The sequence below is a fragment of the Haliotis cracherodii genome, unplaced genomic scaffold (assembly GCF_022045235.1).
Source record: "Haliotis cracherodii isolate W230 unplaced genomic scaffold, xgHalCrac1.p SCAF_2, whole genome shotgun sequence".
Lineage (NCBI taxonomy): Eukaryota > Metazoa > Mollusca > Gastropoda > Lepetellida > Haliotidae > Haliotis > Haliotis cracherodii.
In genome coordinates, this window is record NW_027266275.1 from 5,070,991 (window position 1) to 5,098,721 (window position 27,731).

Sequence of the window (27,731 nt, forward strand, 5' to 3'; positions counted from 1 at the left end):
AATTGGCCGCGGGAGATTCGATCGGTCATCTGTAATGGTTGAGTTCTTGTGAATACCTTCTCTAGATAACCATTCAGTGTGTTGGCTACGCTAGCGAGTTACAACATCGCAACGGCCCAGGGACTGGGGAGTACTGACGGGAGACTGCAGCAACTTCACTCTCCAAAGTGGGTTTTCATTTTCTGAGAGATGGTGCCAACACGTTCCATGTTTATTGATGTGTTTATTTTCTTTAAATAATTCTTCCAAGATGTAACGACTTAACATATCTTTGCACCATGGGTTTGGCGAAACCTGATATTTTTTTATACATATGAATGTAGACTTTTTACCCTTTTCCGGATCTGTTTTCGCGATTTGTCAAGCAGTAGATTAGATGTTAAAGCTACTGTTTTGGCGGAAGTCTTGAAACCTGGACTCTGTGATGACGGTGTGTTGTTTCGTACGACGCTCAGTGCATATTGTTGTATCTTCAGGAACACAGCTAACATGCGGTTGACGTATGCGTTCACCGGCGTTGTTGTCGCCCATCTACTGATGACGTTGCTGACGGTGGTTGCGGCCCAAGGAACGAGGGGCGGACGGAGGAGACAGACAGCAGTGGTAGGATATATGTTTGATAATTCCCCATGTTTTTTCTTGCAGTTGCATGACACGTACCTCACACACTGCCCAAATAGGTAGTAGAAGGTAGCCAAGAGGTTTGATACTTAAGAAATTACTTCGGAAGTAGTGGTAACTTATGTTGGGTTTTGCGAAATGATGTTAAAGGTCCCATCCATGATAACCGCTATATCCTGACTTAACGTACGAAATAGATTACTTTTCATATAGGAAAAGTGAATATTAGATCCATTTTATTCTGAATGTGTCAAATATGTTTTATTTTAACAGCAGTTTCCTTTGGCTATGGCTATTGTATATTTTGAAGAAACTTCCAAACACCTCATAACCAATGACTTATCATTAAACTGCTCTTGAAAGACTCATCTCTTTGGTGTCACTTACTCCCTTTATAACCGAACCTGGAAAAAACCTGCTAAATAAAAAGTACACGTGAATGAATATTTGTGGAAATCTGTTAAATGTGCCAATTTCGCACTAAGATCGGCATAATGACAGTGTCAAAGGTTCAGTTACACTATGGTTACAGAGCGTTCAGTTACACTACGGTTACAGAGCGTTCAGTTACACTATGGTTACAGAGCGTTCAGTTACGCTATGGTTACAGAGCGTTCAGTTACGCTATGGTTACAGAGCGTTCGGTTACGCTATGGTTACAGAGCGTTCAGTTACACTATGGTTACAGAGCGTTCAGTTATGCTATGGTTACAGAGCGTTCAGTTACACTATGATTACAGAGCGTTCAGTTACACTATGGTTACAGAGCGTTCAGTTACACTATGGTTACAGAGCGTTCAGTTACACTATGGTTACAGAGCATTCAGTTACGCTATGGTTACAGAGCGTTCAGTTACACTATGGTTACAGAGCGTTCAGTTACACTATGATTACAGAGCGTTCAGTTACACTATGGTTACAGAGCGTTCAGTTACACTATGGTTACAGAGCGTGCAGTTACACTATGGTTACAGAGCGTTCAATTACACTATGGTTACAGAGCGTGCAGTTACACTATGGTTACAGAGCGTTCAGTTACACTATGGTTACAGAGCGTGCAGTTACACTATGGTTACAGAGCGTTCAGTTACACTATGGTTACAGAGCGTGCAGTTACACTATGGTTACAGAGCGTGCAGTTACACTATGGTTACAGAGCGTTCAATTACACTATGGTTACAGAGCGTTCAGTTACACTATGGTTACAGAGCGTTCAGTTACACTACGGTTACAGAGCGTTCAGTTACACTACGGTTACAGAGCGTTCAGTTACACTATGGTTACAGAGCGTTCAGTTACGCTATGGTTACAGAGCGTTCAGTTACGCTATGGTTACAGAGCGTTCGGTTACGCTATGATTACAGAGCGTTCAGTTACACTATGGTTACAGAGCGTGCAGTTACACTATGGTTACAGAGCGTTCAATTACACTATGGTTACAGAGCGTTCAGTTACACTGTGGTTACAGAGCGTTCAGTTACACTATGGTTACAGAACGTTCAGATACACTATGGTTACAGGGCGTTCAGTTACACTATGGTTACAGAGCGTTCAGTTACACTATGATTACAGAGCGTTCAGTTACACTATGGTTACAGAGCGTTCAGTTACACTATGGTTACAGAGCGTTCAGTTACACTATGGTTACAGAGCGTTCAGTTACATTATGGTTACAGAGCGTTCAATTACACTATGGTTACAGAGCGTTCAGTTATGCTATGGTTACAGAGCGTTCAGTTACACTATGGTTACAGAGCGTATAGTTACGCTATGGTTACTGAGCGTTCAGTTACACTATGGTTACAGAGCGTGCAGTTACGCTATGGTTACAGAGCGTTCAGTTACACTATGGTTACAGAGCGTTCAGTTACACTATGGTTACAGAGCGTTCAGTTATGCTATGGTTACAGAGCGTTCAGTTACGCTATGGTTACAGAGCGTTCAGTTACAGAGCCTGTATGTTATTTATCCTGGCGTTCTGTGGCGTGGCAGGGACGGCAGGGGTAGCGTAGATTAAGCGTACTCTCATCACACCGTATAACCCGTGCAGTTACTGCAGCCTAATTACCTCACCTAATACTCTGATATGTTGGTGCAGTGGTAGGCTTGCAAAAGCCTATAAGGCAATAATTATTAGTTTTAAATCATAAATTATGTAAATAATAAGAACAAGTCCCTATGAGAGACTGGAGTCCTTTACCTAGACTTGCCTATTAGGAAAATAGAATTACTACACATTCCCAGACTTTCCTTTCAGTACAGCCTTAGAGCTAGTGCAGTGGTACCGGGCCTAAATCAGTTCACTTGGGATGTTGAAGTTTATCAAGGGCATTCAGATTACACTCTAACAAAATTATACTTTATCGTTAACGATCAACGATAGTATAACGACCAACACACCTACACTGTTATGACATGGCCTATATAGTTACGGTTCCGTCACATACATACATACATACATACATACATACATACATACATAGAAACATAGTGTTGATTGTGCACGCTTGTACTTATATATATTATGTCAATGATGCGTTGTTGATAATGATGTATTTATGTGTTTGTGATGTATCAGATCAATTGTCAACAAACGATCCTCATATGCCAAGGGTTAATACTGTATTTGGTCATGAATACCGGTGCCTCTGTTTCAGGCTCCCATATACCACGTTTCATGTGTGTACAGTATGCATATATGTCATTACTAACATGCTTATATTTTGGTATTGGTTCATTATGGTATTGGGGAAAGTTCTTCTCGACCGCCTCCCAGGTGTAGTGGGTAGAGCGTCTGTCCGAAGAGCGAAATGTCTGGTGTTCGATACCCGGCTGCGTCAATACCACAAGACGTTAAAACGATGGTACTTGTTGTTACCCTGCCTGGCGTTCGACATTAAGGGTCTAAAACAAGGACTGGTCGGCTTTGAGTCAGTATGCTGTGTCTGAGTGGGGTATTCATGTTTAACTGCGGCATGGTATCTCAGTGGGCTAGCACTAATAAACGGCATCAGTCCGGACTTGTACAAGTAGCCACACGCCCAACCACTCAGACAGACATGTCGCTGCATGCATGAGTGCAAGCATCTTGAACGCGACATTAAACCCCATTTCATATCTCATCATCCTTTCCGTATCATTACTGCTGCACTTGCTTCTGTGATGCGTGCGGGGCGGTCGGGTAGCCTAGTGGTTCAAGCGTTCGCTCGTCACGCCGAAGACCCGGTTTCAATGCCCCATGTTGGGCACATTGTGTGAAGCCCATTTCTGGTGTCCCCCGCCGTGATATTGCTGGAATATTGCTAAAAGCGGCGTAAAACCATACTCACTCACTCACTCTGTGATGCGTGCACGCCTTCGGGGACTCGCATGCTTGCTTGGCTCTGAGGTGGAGCATCCGTGTACCGTCCATGCATTGGGGTCTGGACATCGTGACGCTATTACACAGGAAATGCTACTAGTTGTGAAAGCGCTGCATGCATTTGAAGCATGACAGCCGACTCTGCGATAGATAGGCGAGAACCCTTGCTTCTTTGTTGGAATGGAATGGGTAACATTTCTACAACCGATTGGGGCTCGCTTTATACATTATCCGTTGTACATGTATAGGTTCTTGCATGAGATTCGGACGTAGGTTGTCGCGTCGTCTGAGACGCAGGTAATAAGAAGTAGTAAACGTAGTAGTAGTAGTAGTAGTAGTAGTATTATTATTAGTAGTAGTAACAGTTGTAGTAGTAGTAGTAGTAGTAGTAGTAGTAGTAGTAATAGTAGTAGTAGTAGAAGTAGTAGTAGAAGTAGTAGCAGTAAGTAGTAGTAGTAGTAGTAGTAGTAGTAGTAGTAAAACATGCAGTAAACGTATTAGTAGTAAAGTTACTAATGAAAGTATAATAAGTATTATTATTAGTATTATTATTATTTACAGATTAAAATAAAAAATGCAGCAAAGAGGGTTTGGGTGATCCTGGCACAGTCAGGCTGGTTAGGCTCATCATCAGCTCAGGGCCCTTGCCCCCGCTACACGCAGCCCAGACAGCGAATGGGACTTTTCTCAGGGAGCGCTGCCTAGTCAAACCCACCCAGAACTTTTCGGAGAATGTGATGACTCCCCAACACTGCAGCCTTCTGCATTACCCAGATTGTCAGAAGTGCTGTAACCTGGTAGCAAACCCGGGTACTCTCCCAATGTCAGTCAACAGATTGGGAGGTACCAAACCTAAGGCACCGAGAACAATGGGGAGTCGGACGACTTGGTACTTGGGATGCAAGCGTGACATGTGACTGGACTCTCGACCTATGAAATAATCGTCTATTATGTGAACTACACGCTAAACATTGTGATCATTAGCAAATATCTATACATGTTTATTCCTTTGATATCTTATAATCATAACAAACATGTTTTGTGCTATTCACAATGTGGTGTCTCCCTAGGCAAGTGACTTTGTTCGAAATGTGCCTCTGTTCCCCCAGCAGTGAGTGGGTACCCGGTAGGATGAGGAGGTAATGTGGCTGTTAACCTTCTAGCGCCTCACAGACAGCTTGGGTTGTATACTCCCCAGGGAGCTGAGAATGATAATCGAGTGCTCACTGATCCATTGACCGGGGTAATAATAGTGTAGCGCTATGAGCATCCAGTTGGTTAATGGAATCTGGCGCACATATTATTATTATTATTAATAATAATAATGATATGTATTATCAAATTTATATATATAGGTTACATTTCATGGCATTAGTAAGGAAATCACTTAAAGTCTTGACCCACATACTCTGACCCACTTGATTCATATGCGACCCTGAATGCTGCTCCATATGAAATTGGCTGAAAGTGTATGCCGCCACGTTGTTCTAACAATACGCGGAGGGATCGGTCGGTAGGTTCACAATGAAATCATGCAATATCACCACCCTTTCGCTTTCGGGGGTATTCTTTTGATTACGGAATAAGCCGAGTGGTCCGAATGATTTCTTTTGTCAAGCCTCCATTATTACGGAAACCTCACCGGTCCAGGCATAGAAACACGCCAGTCAATCAATCCTTCACCACTTTACCCAATCACGTACATAGTTTGCAAATCCGTAAAACTAATCATCCGAAATCCAAAAATCAAAGTTTATTTTCCTACTGACCAAACGTAAATCTAATAATGCAACGTGTTAACTGAGGACATGTTTCTCTGATGTTTCTATGTGCATGCATAGTTATGACGAACCTATCTTTCTTGTTGATGACCACGTGTCCCTGGAAGTGATGCCACGGCGATGTATCGATCTATAGAGGGGGATTCAGTTATATGGGTCAGGACCCAGTCAGGCTCACTTCAACGTGGTTGAACGCATAGGCGGCTAAGACCGCGTTGTTAGCTGGGCAGAATTGCATCCCTTGGCTGATCCGCCGATGGTCAGTTCGAATCCCAGATTATAATTAAGATTATGATTCCTTTTTTTTCTTTCTTTTAATTATTTTTCATTCAGTTCATAGGTGCATAGCATTGTGTTCATTGTCATCGTATCATATAAGACGTCAAAATACATGGTAAATATCATGAGAATAGTGTACAGCATGTCGCATGACAGTAGGTTCGTATACCGATGTATGTTGTAATAATTGTAAGATATATCGATTACCTTAAGTCAATCAATCTGCTGTATGATTTTCTCTTTTAAACTCCACTTTTTTTTAAAAGACATTCTTGTTCTGTTTCTTCTTGCAAGAAACAAATCGACATTATGACTGTTTTTCTGTAAATTTCTATACGATTTAAAACATGGATTTATTCCTTTTAATATTTGTTATGTAATGTGTCTTTTTGCTGATATCAGTATAACAAATATCAAATAATATATCTTGTTTTGTAATAATAACATGTCCGAAAATAACATTTATAAAGGCATTTAATTCGTCCCAGAATTCTTTCGCATAACAACATTCTAAATATGGGTGAGCAAAAGTTTTCATTGCCTGAATTGCAAAATGAATGCATCTTTAATAATTTTTAGTTAAGTAAGTTTGTGTAGGAATTTGAATTGAAATTCTTATAGTTTTTTTTATCTATTGTATATTTTCTATATTGTAAAAATACATGTTTCCTGATCGCCTCAGTGGTCCAGTGGTAGAGCGTCCGCCCGGAGAGCGAAAGGTTCGGGGTTCGATCACCGGCCGCGTCATACCGGTAAAAGACGTCAAAAGATGGCACTTGTTGTTACCATGCCTGGCGCTCGGCAATAAGGGGATAAAGTAGGACTGGCTGGCTTGGAGTCAGTATACTGTGTCTGAGTGGGGTATTCGTGTTAAACTGCGGCATGGTATCTCAGTGGGCTAGCACTATTAATCGGCATCAGTTGAGCACTAGTACAAGCACCTGACACCCACGTACATGCACGTCGCTATATAAGTGCAGTAACCTTGGACGTGACGTGACGTTAAACACCATAAAGTTGTCATAAAATATCCTTGAACCTTTGCTTGTTGTAAGTAAATCATGCCATAGATGAGAAATGTTTAATTCCATTGTATTTAGATTTTTAGTATCATGCACAAGATATTTCAATGGCTTAGGGATGTTTAAGAGCAAACGGTTATAGTCTAATAAGTTATCTTTTATGCCATACATTGCTTTTAGCTCAGGAAATGGAGTAGAGCCGTTTGAGTCACATAAATCTTTTACATGACAAATACCCCTTGTATACCAATCTCTGATTGTATAATCTGGAAATTTACTTTTATGATTATACCACAATGGTTGCATCAAAATTTCATTAATAGTTTTTTCGTTTATTATGTACTTTTTATATATTTGTTACAATCGTCTTATGTGTCTTTCCTAAATAGGTTAGTGATATTTAAGTGTTTTTGAATATTAGCACCCAAACGGAAAATATCTTTTTAGGTGAAAGCCTAAAATACATTTTGGTTTAGAAACATATAGTTTAATACCCTATAACTTAGGTGAGTAAATAAACATTGTGATATCAACCATTCTAAGGCCATATTCTCTAACTAGGTTTATTCTTTTTTTATGTTTCTTTCTTTCCATTTCATATAAAATTGAAAAAGACATATTGTTTAATTATTTCCCTGTTGGTGGATTATGTGAAAGCAGTTAATATATGAACTATAGTTGACAAAGCCAAGATTTATTTTCCCTATTAATATCAAGTTACGTTTCCGCCAGTTTGAAAGGACTCGTTTCCAGCCTTTTTCTAGCGTTGATAACCCAAAGTGTTTTTTCAAATCAGCGTTTTGTTTAATTCCAGTTCATCGAAATCTGCGTTATGTCATTCCATTGTCAAATCAGAACAGAGGGGTGGGAGGGTCTCTTCAATCTCCATGGTGGAGACTGGTGGGGACTGCTTCCTCCTTGGCGGCCTGACTTTCTTCACCAGGCGAGGTGCAGAAGGGGCCGGGGCCGGGGCCGGGGTCGGGGCCGGGGGTGTTTTCTCTTTTGGTGGCTTGGACTTGGCCGGGGCCTTGCCCAGAGGCCTCTTCTTCTGGTTTAGGTCGTATTTATTTATCTAGTTATTCTGAAAGATTGTTATTTAAACATTTTAAACAATCTAAATATTCATCGTCAATATCGTTTATCGACTTATATACGTTTTCGCAAACGTTTTTCTGTTGTTTTAATGTTAAAGAACCATCTGTTATTTCTTCACCTTTATCAGTAATAATAGTATTGATAAGTTTTTTATTATATTTTTTTAAGTGGCAGAATTAGTTAGTTGGTTTCTCTCCTTCGGTGTACCACTGTATTCTGTTACGGATTTGAATTCCTTTAAATTCTTTTTCTTTAATTTTTTCGAACTCAGATTTTTTCGACAGATTTTCGTTTGGATAACAATGTTTCGATAACGTTTTGAAAGTCGTTTCTTACTTGTCCTTCTTATTCTGATATATCAGTTTCTATTTCTTAATATTTTTTATCATCTAAGTTTTTCAACTTTGTAGAATATGATATATTATTTATGAAAGTAACAGGAAAAACTGTCTCCAAGAATAGTGAATCAGTAATTGTAAGATTTAAATTTTCGTCAGAGATATTTTTCATACCTTCATTATCATATTTACGATCTGCGTATTCACGCTTAGTTTCGTCTAAAATGTTTATCACCATTTCTGTATATTCATTTTCTCGTATAAATGACGTATTGAACTTCCAATACCCTCTCCCCTTTTCTTTATTTTGTTGATTTGATAGCATCAATGTAATGGCGGAATGATCAGTCTTTGGTAAGATTGAAGATTAAGTGTGACTAAAAAGATCTTCACTCACCAGGGAAACGTCAAGTCTAGCTTGTTGACGAGGGCTGTTTTCCACCAAGTAAATGTATTGTTGTTCAGTATTAGTTCTCTCCATGCATCTATTACATTAATGATTCAATTATATCTGAGACTAATTTTCTTGATTTAAGACTATTATTATTTTTATAGTTTTCCAAGTCTATTGAAGGATCAAGTACAAAGTTCCAATCTCCACATATTACTAAATAACCCATATCATCAAGTTTTTTTCAAATAATGTTTTGTAAAATAAAATGATTCTTGGTCTGTCATGACGAAATCCGTGTTTGTAGATTTCAGCAGATGTTCACGTATGTGTGTTACTTCGGTTTTCCTCCTAAGTTAAACTGACAAGACGTGATGGTACTCCAATACTGTTGAAAATGGACGTGAACCCAACTCACACTCTCACACAATCATTCAACATGGACGCTCTGCACGCTACCCCATGCGGACGTAGGGAACATAATAACACCGCTTCAAACAGTGGTACAGCTACATCACGGCGATATCGTCTTCATGATCAGAAAGAGAGCGGAAGGTCGCGTCATACCAAAATACGTTAAAAGATTGTACTTGTTGTTACCCTGTCTGGTACTCGGCATAAAGGGGCTAAAGAAGGACTGGTCGGCTCGAAGTCAATATACTGTGTCTGAGTATGGTATTCATGTTAAACTGCGGCATGGTGTCTCAGTGGGCTAGCACTATGAAATCGATGTTGCACACGTCGCTATATAAGAGCAACAATCTTGAACGCGACATTAAACCCCATTTCACCTCACTATGTTCACTGAACATAGTAATATTGTATGTTAAATGTGTTCAACTGAGATCAAGTACATATCACTATGCAGCTAAATCTACTTAGCCTATTTTGTATACTATATTCCGTCTTTAACAGCAACCCAGGGCTCTAAGATATGGATTTAAAGCTAATAATATTTCAACACAACATATGTCAGAGACCTTGTAGTTACGTCAAGTCCCTGAAAGTTCATAATGTACGTAAATTCCTACGCTTGTAGAAAAAATGACAAGGTCATCCACAACGTAAGAGCTAAAACGTTTGAAGCTCAGACAACACCTTCTTATCCACCAGGAAAGATGCCCACCTCAAACTAGACAATATATTACCGTCTAGGGAGCCAGTCATGGTCCAACGTCTGTGCATAATCTGGCGTCAGAAGTCGAACGAGAGTACTAAAGTAGTCTTGCCATTACGACGCCTCTAAGCGTTGTTTGTACACACTTAAAAACGGACTCTTTTAGCACTTCAAACGAGTGTTAAACATTTACATGCTGTGACTCCAGGAGCTCATCTACATGGCACCTCTGGTCTCAAACAACATATGTGTCATCTAGAAGATGCTAATAGAACAGAAAACTTTGTAGACAGACCCCACCCGCTCTCCAATCCCGCCAATGTTTTCGTGACGGGAAACTGAGACGATATATCCAGCGACGGTAAAACCATCATTACATAATAAAGGCTATTCTCGTGGATCAACTGCCGATGTCTCGCCAAGATAAACATCGGTTTAAATTGCGTCCCGTGCTGTGAGGTATGCTTCTGCGTGATAAATTCCAAGGTTTGTTTATGCCTACCAAGAACTGTTGGATTGGGCCTCAAACTGAACCCCAGATAAGATTAGCAACATTTCTGAATGGGCGACTCAAACTGTTTCAGTGGTGTGGTGGAGTGATGTGGTGTACCGACTATTTGTATTTAAAGTGTAGGATGCTGACAGTTGGACCTCACGTAGCAAGTGTGCCTGTGAGGGCTGAGATGACGCGCGTGGGTCGATGATATACTCGTTGTGTGGTCCGGTGGTGTGTTTGGTGTCTTGTAGTGTGGTCCGGTGGTGTGTTGGGGTGTCTTGTAGTGTGGTCCGGTGGTGTGTTGGGGTGTCTTGTAGTGTGGTCCGGTAGTGTGTTGGGTGTCTTGTAGTGTGGTCCGGTGGTGTGTTGGGGTGTCTTGTAGTGTGGTCCGGTAGTGTGTTGGGTGTCTTGTAGTGTGGTCCGGTGGTGTGTTGGGGTGTCTTGTAGTGTGGTCCGGTAGTGTGTTGGGTGTCTTGTAGTGTGGTCCGGTGGTGTGTTGGGGTGTCTTGTAGTGTGGTCCGGTGGTGTGTTGGGTGTCTTGTAGTGTGGTCCGGTGGTGTGTTGGGTGTCTTGTTGTGTGGTCCGGTGGTGTGTTGGGATGTTTTGTAGTGTGGTCCGGTGGTGTGTTGGAGTGTCTTGTAGTGTGGTCCGGTGGTGTGGTGTAAGATGTCTTGTAGTGTGGTCCGGTGGTGTGTTGGGATGTCTTGTAGTGTGGTCTGGTGGTGTGTTGGGGTGTCTTGTAGTGTGGTCCGGTGGTGTGGTGTAAGATGGTCCGGTCGTGTGGTGAGGGGTGGTCCGGTAATCCGGTGTGAAGAGGTCCTGTCGTGTGATGTGAGGTGGTCCGATCGTGTGGCGTGAGGTGGTCCGGTCGTGTGGTGTGGGTGGTCCGGTGATGCGGTGCGAGGTGGTTCTGTCGTGTGGTGTGAGGTGGTCCTGTCGTGTGGTGTGAGGTGCTCCTGTCGTGTGGTGTGAAGTGGTCCGATCGTGTAGTGTGAGGTGCTCCTGTCATGTGGTGTGAGGTGCTCCTGTCATGTGGTGTGAGGTGGTCCTGTCATGTGGTGTGAGGTGCTCCTGTCATGTGGTGTGAGGTGGTCCGGTCGTGTGGTGTGAGGTGCTCCTGTCATGTGGTGTGAGGTGCTCCTGTCATGTGGTGTGAGGTGCTCCTGTCATGTGGTGTGAGGTGCTCCTGTCATGTGGTGTGAGGTGGTCCTGTCATGTGGTGTGAGGTGCTCCTGTCATGTGGTGTGAGGTGCTCCTGTCGTGTGGTGTGAGGTGCTCCTGTCGTGTGGTGTGAGGTGCTCCTGTCATGTGGTGTGAGGTGCTCCTGTCATGTGGTGTGAGGTGGTCCGGTCATGTGGTGTGAGGTGCTCCTGTCGTGTGGTGTGAGGTGCTCCTGTCATGTGGTGTGAGGTGGTCCTGTCATGTGGTGTGAGGTGCTCCTGTCGTGTGGTGTGAGGTGCTCCTGTCGTGTGGTGTGAAGTGGTCTGATCATGTGGTGTGAGGTGCTCCTGTCATGTGGTGTGAGGTGCTCCTGTCATGTGGTGTGAGGTGGTCCTGTCATGTGGTGTGAGGTGCTCCTGTCGTGTGGTGTGAGGTGCTCCTGTCGTGTGGTGTGAGGTGCTCCTGTCATGTAGTGTGATGTGGTTCTGTCGTGTGGTGTGAGGTGCTCCTGTCATGTGGTGTGAGGTGGTCCTGTCATGTGGTGTGAGGTGCTCCTGTCGTGTGGTGTGAAGTGGTCTGATCATGTGGTGTGAGGTGCTCCTGTCATGTGGTGTGAGGTGCTCCTGTCATGTGGTGTGAGGTGGTCCTGTCATGTGGTGTGAGGTGCTCCTGTCGTGTGGTGTGAGGTGCTCCTGTCGTGTGGTGTGAGGTGCTCCTGTCATGTGGTGTGAGGTGCTCCTGTCATGTGGTGTGAGGTGCTCCTGTCGTGTGGTGTGAGGTGCTCCTGTCATGTGGTGTGAGGTGGTCCTGTCATGTGGTGTGAGGTGCTCCTGTCGTGTGGTGTGAGGTGGTCCTGTCATGTGGCGTGAGGTGGTCCTGTCGTGTGGTGTGAGGTGCTCCTGTCGTGTGGTGTGAGGTGCTCCTGTCGTGTGGTGTGAAGTGGTCTGATCATGTGGTGTGAGGTGCTCCTGTCATGTGGTGTGAAGTGGTCTGATCATGTGGTGTGAGGTGGTCCTGTCATGTGGTGTGAGGTGGTCTGATCGTGTGGTGTGAGGTGGTCTGATCGTGTGGCGTGAGGTGGTCCTGTCGTGTGGTGTGAGGTGGTCTGATCGTGTGGTGTGAGGTGGTCTGATCGTGTGGTGTGAGGTGGTCTGATCGTGTGGTGTGAGGTGGTCTGATCGTGTGGCGTGAGGTGGTCCTGTCGTGTGGTGTGAGGTGGTCCGATCGTGTGGCGTGAGGTGGTCCTGTCGTGTGGTGTGAGGTGGTCCTGTCATGTGGTGTGAGGTGCTCCTGTCGTGTGGTGTGAGGTGGTCCTGTCATGTGGTGTGAGGTGCTCCTGTCATGTGGTGTGAGGTGGTCCTGTCGTGTGGTGTGAGGTGGTCCGATCGTGTGGCGTGAGGTGGTCCTGTCGTGTGGTGTGAGGTGCTCCTGTCATGTGGTGTGAGGTGCTCCTGTCGTGTGGTGTGAGGTGGTCTGATCGTGTGGTGTGAGGTGGTCTGATCGTGTGGTGTGAGGTGGTCCGATCGTATGGTGTGAGGTGGTCCTGTCGTGTGGTGTGAGGTGGTCCTGTCGTGTGGTGTGAGGTGGTCCTGTCGTGTGGTGTGAGGTGGTCTGATCGTGTGGTGTGAGGTGGTCTGATCGTGTGGTGTGAGGTGGTTCTGTCGTGTGGTGTGAGGTGGTCCTGTCGTGTGGTGTGAGGTGGTCCTGTCATGTGGTGTGAGGTGGTCCTGTCATGTGGTGTGAGGTGGTCCTGTCATGTGGTGTGAGGTGGTCCTGTCGTGTGGTGTGAGGTGCTCCTGTCGTGTGGTGTGAGGTGCTCCTGTCGTGTGGTGTGAGGTGGTCCTGTCGTGTGGTGTGAGGTGCTCCTGTCATGTGGTGTGAGGTGGTCCTGTCGTGTGGTGTGAGGTGGTCCTGTCGTGTGGTGTGAGGTGGTCCGGTCGTGTGGTGTGAGGTGCTCCTGTCGTGTGGTGTGAGGTGCTCCTGTCGTGTGGTGTGAGGTGGTCCTGTCGTGTGGTGTGAGGTGCTCCTGTCGTGTGGTGTGAGGTGGTCCTGTCGTGTGGTGTGAGGTGGTCCGATCGTGTGGTGTGAGGTGGTCCGATCGTGTGGCGTGAGGTGATCCGGTCGTGTGGTGTGGGGAAGGCGTGGTCGGGTTGTGCATTGTGATGCTGTGTGAGTGTGGCGTAATGCTGTGTGAGTGTAGCGTGATGCTGTGTGAGTGTGGCGTGATGCTGTGTGAGTGTAGCGTGATGCTGTGTGAGTGTGGCGTGATGCTGTGTGAGTGTGGCGTGATGCTGTGTGAGTGTAGCGTGATGCTGTGTGAGTGTAGCGTGATGCTGTGTGAGTGTGGCGTGATGCTTTGTGAGTGTGGCGTGACGTGGTATGGTATTTGGGTCTGGCTGGGACTCACTCACTCACTCACTAGTGGTGTTTGGGTGTGGGGTGTTGTGTTCGGTTGTGTGGTATGGTGAGGGTTTATCATGTTAATTTGCTTGACTGTAATTGTGTTTTTCCTCATGCTATGTTATATGGAAGCCGGACAAGGCACAGTCTATGCACAGTCCAATCAAAATCACGCAACGAAATCAACATCCGGTTCGTAAACTGCCGTGCAGACTTCGGTCGATTGAAGAATTTGCAAAGCATGTGTACCGTCAACCTAGCATCAATGTAATATATTTTCCAATTGTTTTCATGTTTTTAATCAAGGTGCTCGCGCGAATTGATGCACTTCGCGAAGAAAGACCCGTTATATTACAACATAGATCTTGATTATCGATAAGATCGCCCTCTCTGGGCGACGCCATTTTGTTCGAAGCAAATGCAAGTGATAACAGAGGTGGAAGGACATAGAACATAGAGGGACACTGGCGGCGCTACTATCGAGCCCAGAAATTCCGGGTGGAAAACTGGACTTTGCCTCGGGAAGATAGTTCTCACTATTCACTTGACATTAATGGAGTATCAGGTTCTGTGTGGTTTCCAGCATTTGTGTGTCTGGCAGCGAGATCTCATCTCATCTTATTGACATCTTTCTATCAAGCAAAGCAGGAGACACAATATAATTCATTGATTTGCATTTAAGCACTTAAAATGTAATCTTATGATAACACGTCAACTTTTTTTAATATATATATGTGAACTGAAATGCCTGCAAGTACCTGACTAAGCACGGACTGTTAAGCGCAGTGTTCGCGCATAGCGCGCAGTCTGCATCCGGGCTATACAGGGACTGTACTCGGACTGTACTCGGACAGTTAATTCCAATGAATTTCTATCTTACTTAGGGATGCCTTTGGGGGCCTATGTCTACTGCAATATTACAATATCGAGACATTATTTTACACATTCATGGATGCATCCTGACGACTGAAATGAATCGGCATGGGATTAAATCGTGAAATGCTGCACGTCGATGCATCTCGCTTCTTTACAAATCGTGAAATGCTGCACGTCGATGCATCACGCTTCTTTACAAATCGTGAAATGCTGCACGTCGATGCATCTCGCTTCTTTACAAATCGTGAAATGCTGCACGTCGATGCATCTCGCTTCTTTACAAATCGTGAAATGCTGCACGTCGATGCATCTCGCTTTACAAATCGTGAAATGCTGCACGTCGATGCATCTCGCTTCTTTACAAATCAAGTAATCGTTTCACAATATCTCAGCATGCCACATTGCAGTACATCGCTCGTGTAGTCGGAATGATGCATGGAGAACGCTATTGGCGAAGCCTGTCGCCATTTCAGGAAGACTCCCGCGATCGGCGCTTCATTCCCCCAGAACCAGTCAGTCATACCTGAGCATGCATCCAGTCACTATTGGTGTTGCAGGGGCACTTCACCGGCTTTACACCACTCCCACCCGCACCGGAAGAGGTGAATTGTCATGTTGCAATCAGATTGGTGAGTACTATTACAAAATATCCAACTATTTGAAAGAGAGACGCAGCACCACATTCCCTGAAAAGTCTTCAAATAAATAAAGTCTTGTTAAATCCTTGTTAAGTCTTGTTAAATTATCCTTAAGAGTTTACTTTTATTGCAAAATATCCCACAGTGTATTCAACTTTAAGGAAACATCCTGAGGAAGTCTCTATCACAAGATTGTACAATAGCCTATAATTCGAATTATTTCCCCCAAAGTCATGACACTTTCAGTTTATGCTGTTTAAGCTGTTTGATCTGTTACTATATAGTACAATAAACCTAATCATTTGTATATCGGAAATGACACATGACATAGTTTATTGTAGTCTTCACGTTTCAGACCGAGTACGTTGGAGGACGTTGTATTCAACTGGGGACAAGGAACGTGTGCCAGTCCAGCACGGTGCTAGATCCCTTCAGCAGCGAGTGTCACAACAGCAACAGACGGAATAGAAACCGCCAGGCACGAAGAAGGGGGAGACACAGCAGCCGCCGAAGACGGAATCAGACGGCGAGGTCACGAAGACTCTCGGAAGCAGGAATTGTAAAGAGTCCCAATGTTACATTCCTTACTAAATTATGTTCAACGGAATTTAAATGTATTGGTTGTTGTTTGACATCGGACTCAGCAATATTCCAGCAGTATGACGGTTACCTGAAACTACCTGAGTCTGGACCAGACAATCCAGTGATCGATATCAAGGCCCACGTAGTCGGGTACGATGACACGCAATCAACAAAGTCACAGAGGTGACCATCCAATCCACATATTGACATCGCTCAGTTTTAACCCTGAATCGCCATGGGAAGTTGACATAACAATCAAAACGGGAAACAGGTGCTTGTAGTGTTGAAACTATGTAACCCATAGGTACTTGCAAATAAAGCAATGAGAGCAAAGCAGGAATATGTAACTCTAGGATTTATGGAAACGAGGCCTGTTTGCTCAATGTACACACAACCACATGATATGAAGTTATATGCTTGCTTCGAATCGGCATATATAACTACATGCTTCAGGATAAAAGTAGATGCCTGTATAGACTGTGTATATATAACTATATGCTTCAGGATAAAACTAGATGTTTGTATAGAATGTGTATATATAACTTCATGCTTCAGGATAAAACTAGATGCCTGTATAGAATGTGTATATATAACTACATGCTTCAGGATAAAACTAAATGCCTGTATAGAATGTGCATATATAACTACATGCTTCAGGATAAAACTAAATGCTTGTATAGAATGTGTATATATAACTACATGCTTCAGGATAAAACTAAATGCTTATAAAGAATGTGTATATATAACAACATGCTTCAGGATAAAACTAAATGCTTGTATAGAATGTGTATATATAACTATATGCTTCAGGATAAAACTAGATGTTTGTATAGAATGTGTATATATAACTACATGCTTCAGGATAAAACTAAATGCTTATATAGAATGTGTATATATAACTACATGCTTCAGGATAAAACTAGATGCTTGTATAGAATGTGTATATATAACTATATGCTTCAGGATAAAACTAAATGCTTATATAGAATGTGTATATATAACTACATGCTTCAGGATAAAACTAGATGCTTGTATAGAATGTGTATATATGACTACATGCTTCAGGATAAAACTAGATGCCTGTATAGGACGTGTATATATAACTACATGCTTCAGGATAAAACTAGATGCTTGTATAGAATGTGTATATATAACTACATGCTTCAGGATAAAACTAAATGCTTTCTTCGAATGTTCATATATAACAACATGCTTCAGAATAAAACTAGATGCCTGTATAGAATGTGTATATATAACTACATGCTTCAGGATAAAACTAGATGCTTATATGGAATGTCTATATATGACTACATGCTTCAGGATGAAACTAGATGCTTGTATAGAATGTGTATATATAACTACATGCTTCAGGATAAAACTAGATGCCTGTATAGAATGTGTATATATAACTACATGCTTCAGGATAAAACTAGATGCTTATATGGAATGTGTATATATAACTATAAGCTTCAGGATAAAACTAGATGCTTGTATAGAATGTGTATATATAACTACATGCTTCAGGATAAAACTAGATGCTTATATGGAATGTGTATATATGACTACATGCTTCAGGATAAAACTAGATGCTTGTATGGAATGTGTATATATAACTACATGCTTCAGGATAAAACTAGATGCTTATATGGAATGTGTATATATGACTACATGCTTCAGGATAAAACTAGATGCGTGTATAGAATGTGTATATATAACTACATGCTTCAGGATAAAACTAGATGCTTATATGGAATGTGTATATATGACTACATGCTTCAGGATAAAACTAGATGCTTGTATGGAATGTGTATATATAACTAGATGCTTCAGGATAAAACTAGATGCTTGTATTGAATGTGTATATATAACTACATGCTTCAGGATAATACTAGATGCTTGTATAGAATGTGTATACATAACTACATGCTTCAGGATGAAACTAGATGCTTATATAGAATGTGTATATATAACTACATGCTTCGGAATATAACTAGATGCTTGTATAGAATGTGTGTATATAACTACATGCTTCAGGATAAAACTAGATGCTTGTATAGAATGTGTGTATATAACTACATGCTTCAGGATAAAACTAGATGCTTGTATAGAACGTGTATATATAACTACATGCTTCAGGATAAAAGTAGATACCCGTATAGAATGTGTATATATAACTACATGCTTCAGGATAACACTAGATGCCTGTATAGAATGTGTATATATAACTACATGCTTCAGGATAAAACTAAATGCTTATAAAGAATGTGTATATATAACAACATGCTTCAGGATAAAACTAGATGCTTTCTTCGAATGTGCATATATAACCACGTGCTTCAGGATAAAACTAGATGCTTATATAGAATGTGTATATATAACTACATGCTTCAGGATAACACTAGATGCTTGTCTAGAATGTGTATATATAACTACATGCTTCAGGATAAAACTAGATGCTTGTATAGAATGTGTATATATAACTACATGCTTCGGGATAAAACTGGATGGTTTCTTCGAATGTGCATATATAACTTCATGCTTCAGGATAAACCTAGATGCTTGTATAGAATATGGATATATAACTACATGTTTCAGAATAAACCGAGATGCTTGTATAGAATGTGTATATATAACTACATGCTTCAGGATGAAACTAGATGCTTATATAGAATGTCTATATATAACTACATGCTTCGGGATAAAACTAGATGCTTGTATAGAATGTGTATATATAACTACATGCTTCAGGATAAAACTAGATGCTTATATAGAATGTATATATAACGAGAAGCTTCCTGACGAGATGATATGCTTGTTTCAAATGTGCATATATATATCAACGTGCTTGTATAGAATATGGATATCTAACTACATGTTTCAGAATAAACCGAGATGCTTGTATAGAATATGGATATATAACTACATGCTTCAGGATGAAACTAGATGCTTATATAGAATGTGTATATATAACTACATGCTTCGGGATAAAACTAGATGCTTGTATAGAATGTGCATATATGACTCCATGCTTCAGGATAAAACTAGATGCTTATATAGAATGTATATATAACGAGAAGCTTCTGGACGAGATGATATGCTTGTTTCAAATGTGCATATATATATCAACGTGCTTCAGGATGCTTGAAAATATATGTATATAAAACAACATGGTTAAAGATGAGATGGGATGCTTGTATAGAATATGCAAACATAAGAACATGGTTCAAATCGAGATGAGATACTTGTGTAGAATGTGCATGGGTAAAGTCGAGCTGATATGGTTGCATAGAATATGGATATATAACAACTTGGTTAAAGATTAAATGAGATGCTTGTATAGAATGTGCACATATGACCACATTTTTGAAGAAGAGATGAGATGTTTGTATGAAATGTGCAATGATAAAGAGCTGATATGGTTGCATCGAATATGGATATATAACAACTTGGTTGAAGATTAAATGAGATGATTGTATAGAATGTGCACATATAACCACATGCTTCAGGATAAACTAGATGCTTGAAAAAGATGCATGGGTTAAGATGAGGTGAGATGCTAGTATAGAATGTGCATATATAAACTCATGGGTTAAGACGAGGTGCGATGGTAGTACAGAATGTGCATATATAACCACGTGGGTTAAGATGAAGAGCTAGTATAGAAGGTGCATATATAACCACATGGGTTAAGATGAGGTAAGATGCTAGTATAGAATGTGCATATATAACCACATGGGTTAAGACGAGGTGCGATGCTAGTATAGAATGTGCATATATAAACTCATGGGTTAAGATGAGGTGAGATGCTAGTATAGAATGTGCATATATAAACTCATGGGTTAAGACGAAGTGCGATGCTAGTATAGAAGGTGCATATATAACCACGTGGGTTAAGATAAGGTGAGATGCTAGTATAGAATGTGCACATATAACCACATGGGTTAAGATGAGGTGAGATGCTAGTATAGAATGTGCATATATAACCACACGGGCTAAGATGAGGTAAGATGCTAGTATAGAATGTGCATATATAACCACATGGGTTAAGGTGAGGTAAGATGCTAGTATAGAATGTGCATATATAACCACATGGGTTAGGATGAGGTGAGATGCTAGTATAGAATGTGCATATATAACCACATGGGCTAAGATGAGGTAAGATGCTAGTATAGAATGTGCATATATAACCACACGGGTTAAGGTGAGATGCTAGTATAGAATGTGCATATATAACCACATGGGTTAAGGTGAGATGCTAGTATAGAATGTGCATATATAACCACATGGGTTAAGGTGAGATGCTAGTATAGAATGTGCATATATAACCACATGGGTTAAGGTGAGATGCTAGTATAGAATGTGCATATATAACCACATGGGTTAAGGTGAGATGCTAGTATAGAATGTGCATATATAACCACATGGGTTAAGGTGAGGTAAGATGCTAGTATAGAATGTGCATATATAACCACATGGGTTAGGATGAGGTGAGATGCTAGTATAGAATGTGCATATATAACCACATGGCTAAGATGAGGTAAGATGCTAGTATAGAATGTGCATATATAACCACATGGGTTAAGGTGAGATGCTAGTATAGAATGTGCATATATAACCACATGGGCTAAGATGAGGTAAGATGCTAGTATAGAATGTGCATATATAACCACATGGGTTAAGGTGAGATGCTAGTATAGAATGTGCATATATAACCACATGGGTTAAGGTGAGATGCTAGTATAGAATGTGCATATATAACCACATGGGTTAAGGTGAGATGCTAGTATAGAATGTGCATATATAACCACATGGGTTAAGGTGAGATGCTAGTATAGAATGTGCATATATAACCACATGGGTTAAGGTGAGATGCTAGTATAGAATGTGCATATATAACCACATGGGTTAAGGTGAGATGCTAGTATAGAATGTGCATATATAACCACATGGGTTAAGGTGAGATGCTAGTATAGAATGTGCATATATAACCACATGGGTTAAGGTGAGATGCTAGTATAGAATGTGCATATATAACCACATGGGTTAAGGTGAGATGCTAGTATAGAATGTGCATATATAACCACATGGGTTAAGGTGAGATGCTAGTATAGAATGTGCATATATAACCACATGGGTTAAGGTGAGATGCTAGTATAGAATGTGCATATATAACAACATGGGTTAAGATGAGGTGAGATGCTTGTATAGAATATGCATATGCAGGACAACATGGCTAAAGGTGAAATGAGATGCTTGTATAGCTGTAATCATAAGACAAGCTGCTTGCATTGGCTTTTGTTGATTTTGGACTATAATGACTGCATATGAGGAACAGATGCGTGTGAGGCTTGGACCAGAATACAAGCATGCATGTTGTGTTAAAGTGTAGGCAGTACAAATGGGCAGAGCAAGGTTCAATCTTTTATCCGATGCATCTACGGGTATTACAGTTAACTATTCCTCCATTTCAACAGGAAATGTCAATTAATGCTTGTATGGCTTTCTTAAATTCAGTGTTCTTAGTTCATGTAAACTACGCTCTACATTTGGTTTACGTATTTGAGACTCAACAAATAAGAAAACAAATCCTGCATGTTCCTGAATTTAAAATTTGAAAACTGAATTAATGCTTTAAACTAAAGTGTCAATCTCAGGGGAAAATAGTTTCGACAAATGTCCCACAACACTAGTATTTCAAAGTTCAGGAACCACCAACAGTTTGAGTCTTCAATACGAACACCATCTCATCCACAGGAACGTTTTGCAGAACATGGACTTGGAAGATCATGATGTAAATTTCACATCACACTGCTACCAACCTGTCATATCATCATTAGTGACTTCTCTATTGTCGACAATGACAAAGTTTCCTCAGTTATTCAAATATGGTGAAAAATATTGCGAACAGTCTGCGACCAAATGGGATGACATATTTCAAATAATTATTAAAGATATTGTATCGTATGCAAAAAAATATCAAAAAGAGAAGATGAATCTGTTGAATGTATTTAAGTCAGTGTGTAGAGTTAAGTCAGTGAGTAGAGTAAAGTCAGTGTGTGTGATTTTGTCATTGGAAGAATGCACAATTTCAAACTGAAAAGGGGGAAACAGAATTGGAACAAACCCATTCTGTCCCAGCCAGCTGTCATCACAAGTCTTGCTGCCCCATATGAACAGTTTGTAGTTGTTCCCACTGACAAGGCTTCAGGTAACATAACCATTGTATGTACACATCACTACATAAATTGTTTGATCAGTAATATGGCTTGGCTCTAAAGCCTGAAGATATGCCCGTTCCTCTTGTGTACTGAATTTCTCAAAATGAAGAATTTGCTTAAATATTGCAATCTCAGAAAAAGTTCCATTCGGTCCCAGAGGTAAAAAATCATTCCTTGACCCATGGAACGTTTGTCACTCAACTGGACATCTGTGTCCAAATTCTGAATAGGGCATTTAGACAAAAAGTAGGCATCCCAATGGGTACCCATTGTGTTCCCCTTCTTGCTGATCCGATTCTTTAAGGATATGCAAAATCAAACAAGGGAATTTGGCGAAGAAGTTTAAGTTAAGCTTCAGGTATATTGATAATGTGATATCATTTAGTAATGGCCAAACAGCCAATTCCCTTCCACTGATCCACCTGATTTAGAAAAAAAAGATAACAGTGACACCGCCGCATGTGTTTCATAATGAGATCTATGCAAAAAGACTATCCACAATACTGCATGACAAGAGGGATGACTTCAAATTTCCAATTTTCAACTTTACCCTTTAAATCGAGCAATAATTCCAGCAGCTCCAGCTTTTGGTGTCTACATTTCACAACTTTTGAAGTACAATCGAGCATATATTTTTCTAGATTTCAAACCGCTTCATACGACTCTTGTTCAGAAGTTGTTTGATCAAGGTTACAACATGGTCAATACCTCAGAAATGCTCTCCAAACGTTTTGTGGTAGACATGTGGAGGACACGTCCAAATTTGACACATCAGTTCCAGAAATGATGTCCGATGTAATTCCCTAATTTGACTTATGTTTTTTTCAGGTGAACAATTGACTTGCGTTTGTATGTCTTGGTGACGGGTGCCATATAATTTGGATATGTCAAGTATGACTAGATTACAGAATTTAACTCAACAGACAAATGAAATGTTAGAATAACCAGATCCCAAGCCATGTGCCAGATTCAGCGTTGGCAACTAGACCATGTCATGTTTCCGGAAGTGGGCTCCAGAGCATGTTTCTGTCATTGCAGGGACCATACCGAGATTTGGCCACTCTCCTAGGAAACAACAACCTTGAGGACTTGAGCAGCTTCACACCGTCACCACCTGCCTTGGAGGATGTGGAGTGCCATGTAGAAATTAGAAGGGTGAGACTACCACATTCTCTCGTATGCATGTTTATCTTTAACAGAATTTTTCCCAAAACGATAACAGAGTCTTGTAGAAGTTGGGTTAGCTGGGGCGAGAACCAGCTTAGGGCCTTGTCAAGTGTCAGTTACTGTTTGACGGCTAATTCCTGTTGTTTTTCTTTGTCGTCTAATCGCAACAACGAGCAATTTCTGTCTCACTCAAACTGTTTTTAAAAAATATTACTCAACAGACAGAACAAGTTGGCGGACGGTGTATTCAGTTAGGGGCCAACAGCATCCACGCGTGTCAGGCTGGCGCCCATCTGGACCCTTTCAGCCACGACTGCGAGAGACAAAATGGCGGAAACCGGAACCGCAATAGAAACAGAGGTCACAGTGTGAGACGGCCGTTCAGGGGACGGTCCGCTGGAAGCGCGAGCCGTAACCCGCATGCTTGAAGGTCAAGGTCACAATGACGTAGAAGGTGTGAAAATGACATAGTTGAAGCGGATGTTAATATTGACCATGCGCAGTGTGCAGTTGTATACATTACTACACTATTGTGTTTTGGTGTAATGTAAATTTGGATATCAGTGCTGTGTTGTTTCTGTCTTCCTAACTGAGAAATTACTTTGCCATTATTCAGGTGCAGTCATTGTATTTAGCCATTTTCTAAAACAAACAAAAAACCCTTGTTAATACAAATGTAGTAATCATTAGAAAATTGGTAAATGGCTTTAGCTATATCAAATTTATTTTAGACTATGAATGTGTATATTTTGAAATACGTCTCCTTCCTGTTATAAGGATATTGTTTGTTATTTGTAACCGTTTTTTACCCAACGTGTTGTGGCAATTATGGCCTGGTTTAACACAGGATGTTGTGGCCTATGTATACATGTACCTAGAATATCCATGTCAGTGTATTAACCTTACCTCTTTTGATACAAACATTGGCAATTAAATGTATTTTCCCAACACTTCTCTAGTGAATTATTAGGATTTGTTGTGCCATACGTATTGGGATAGGTAGATGGTTCAAATATTTATGAGTTTATGTTAACTTAGAGTTAGAATATGTTACATCTGTTCCTTGTATATGTATAACCAAACACAAGTCTGAGGTCACTCTGTATGACAGTACTGGTAGACATCATACAATCAATCTTCAATTAATAGCTAAGTATCAAAAGGTGGTTGGCTGGACGTTTATTTTTCGGAGAAAGCAAGGAGGGCTTTAATATGTTAGAGTTTGGGTCAAACTGTTTAGAGTGCTAGCATATCACAACCCATTGCCCGTTGCACCCATGCCGTGTGTGGATACAGCTGCATAACTCGAAGACTGTGTCAGGTTCAAGGTGAACAGATTGACGCCTGGTGTCACTCTAAGGATTCACTGTAGATTAAGATAGCATATAAAAATGTGGAACTATGAGGACACAACATCGATCGTGACTGACAACATTCTGGGAAGCTAGAGTATACTAAGCACCAAAAGAGACTTTTAAAATTTTGTTTTATAACACAACATTGATAGTGACTGATTACTTTAGGACAATGTCCGAAACCTCCATGAGATCTGATTGGTTCACGTGATCTTGATAAAATACCTTTTTCATACCTCCATGTCAGAATGATGAGATCTGATTGGTTCACGTGATTTTGATAAAATACTTTATCAAACCTCCATGTCAGAATGATGAGATCTGATTGTTTCACGTGATCTTGATAAAATACTATGTATCCTGCCTGGGATGAAAATACATTTCTGAGCGGGAGAATAAATCCCTTACACCCCACCACGAAGCAGACAGGCTGCACGTAGATTTCTGAGCGGGGTAATAAATCCCTTGTACCCCGCTTCAAAGTATAAAGCCTCACGTTTTCTCCAAGTCGATGAAAGTCATACAAAGGACAACTTAATCTCAACTAAATCGAACAGCTGTTTTCTAACAATTTTGAATGTGTTTTAATTCTTTTACAGAGACATATTAAAACATGTCGGTAAGCTAAAATCGTTGCAGCAGTAACACTCGTGATGCATAGGTTTTAATGCGTCCCTCACTATCAATGTTATGTTATACTACAACGTATCCTAATGTGTTCAGTCACTATCAATGCTGTGTTATATCATGAGTTGTAGCAGTATCACGAGGGGTACATGTGATTTTATGCGTCCCGTGTTAGGTTTTATACCACGAGCCGGATTAGGACAATCTGTCGTATAACACAACATTGATAGTGACTACACACATTAGGACAATCTATAGTATTAGATAGCATGGTGACGATATACATCAAGAAGAGCTTTAACACAGCATTGATAGTGACAACAAACAGGTGATGCACGCTGTTTACACTTTCCACACGTTGACAGTCTCTAGCAAAGTATGACCTGTCTTTATGTTCAGCTTAAACTCCTTTGTTTCGGCTTCATGGCGCATTACTGCTTATGGCCCATGTCCAATACAAGATTACAATATGATTACATTTATGTTCCGATGAAGTATTGCTGACGTTGCATTGTGTATCCATGTTTCCTGCAGGTGCGGTTCATGCTCAAGGTGGTATATGATAGAGGTGAAGATCCTGCGGCTTTGCTTCGCATGGCATTGTCTCACGCAGTGTCCTAACACTGTAACCTGGTGTTCCCTATTTTCGCGTTATTTATGGTAAACAGATATGGGAAGTGTACTCGTTGACAATATTTTGGCTGCGTATTGATACAAAACCTTTCTAAGACTGTCAAATAATAAGGTTTATATTTATGATGTACATAAGCTCTTTTTAATGGCTAGTGTTTAATGTAAGTAATGGCTATTTTGTTAACTAAATAATGGCTAATTTGTGAAGTAAGTAATTTTCTTAATTAAGTTAATGCTTATTTGTTGTGTAAGAAATAGGTAACTATTGAATTAAACTATGACCAATTTGTAAATTAAGTAATTGCTAGTTTGATAACTAAGTAATGGCTAGTTTGTGAAGTAGGGTAACCAAGTTCTTACGCTATTAACCCAAACCTCTTATATGTGGTGGTCAGATGATTGAGGGGCGGGTGGGTGTGTGGGTGTCATATCGCTGATATGCATAAACAAGCTGATGAACGAGTCATAATAAAAAAAACACTTTATTTTTGGGGCAGATAAGATTATCGTAGGTGCTTGTTTCCCTTGTCCCGCAGGTATTCCATGCATATTAACGTTAAAACTGACATGATGCCACACAAAATGCCCCTCCAAGGAAAAATGATTTCGCAGACTTTCTGATTTGCAAATTCAACAATGGCTTTTGCTGTTCGCCAGATGGGTGATGTAAAAAGGTGCAACTTCGGAATGGAACATAACCGGAACAGAATGTTGTATGCAATAAGTAACAATAGCTTTGGGGTCGGGTCGATTTTGTAAGTCGGTCCGTGATGAAAAACAATACTGTTTTTATGTGGCCATATTAGAAATAGAATATGCCAGCGATCTTCCTTCTCTTTCTACGACTTAAATTACAGCAGTCAATCATGAACGAGGCGTGTTGGTAGCTTGTAGAATAGCACTATCACTGAGGGACGGCTCACAGCAATGCATCGTGACGGGGCACTACACCAGCCAGTAACTGGCAAGTCAATGTAATAGCGTTGGGATACAGTAGGTAGGCTGGAGTATATGGGCGCTGTCCCCCTGTACGATGTACGGAGCTACCATGCATAAGTTAATGTTCGAGTTTTATCTTGTTGAACGATGTTGTTTGAGTACTTGAAATTCATGTTTTATATAATCCGTGTAGAATACATGCTGTCTACTTCAATGTTTCAAGCAATGTAATAAATATAGTACTAATTAAGCTATGATGTGGAGTTTTATGTGTCAGCATTGCATTATGCTTAAGGGTTTGGGACCCGTTTCACAAAGCTATCGTAGAGCTATCGCATAACCTACACTTAAACATAGACCAACAACTCGTTGCACTACGATCGCTTTGTGAACCGGACCCCAGGTACCTATTTTCAGGGTATTTGTTTTAATTAGTGTCTTGTGTGGAACTGAGACGTTCTCTCTTTGTGTTAAGTACAACGTGGTCTAAGATCATAAGGGGCGGTCGGGTAGCCTCGTGGTAAAAACGTTTGCTCGTAACGCCGAAGACCCGGGTTCGATTCCCGACATGGGTACAATGTGTGAAGCCGATTTCTGGTGTCCCCCGCCGTGATATTGATGGAATATTGCTAAA

At 41.1% G+C, this 27,731-nt stretch overlaps 1 protein-coding gene across 2 annotated transcripts; it reads left to right on the top strand.

Moving 5' to 3' along the window:
* LOC139469579 (uncharacterized) lies at positions 1–27,326 on the top strand. 2 transcript variants are annotated; one of them, XM_071251779.1, is made up of 6 exons: positions 1–167; positions 477–603; positions 15,496–15,567; positions 15,932–16,135; positions 23,415–23,531; positions 23,765–27,326. In XM_071251779.1, exons 2-6 carry the CDS (start codon positions 490–492, stop codon positions 23,969–23,971), a joined length of 714 nt encoding a protein of 237 aa, XP_071107880.1. In that variant the 5' UTR covers positions 1–167; positions 477–489; the 3' UTR covers positions 23,972–27,326. The 2 variants fall into 2 exon arrangements, with proteins under 2 accessions (XP_071107880.1, XP_071107879.1); XM_071251778.1 differs by lacking the exon at positions 1–167 and having other exon boundaries at positions 390–603.
* The last annotated feature ends 405 nt before the right edge of the window (positions 27,327–27,731 follow it).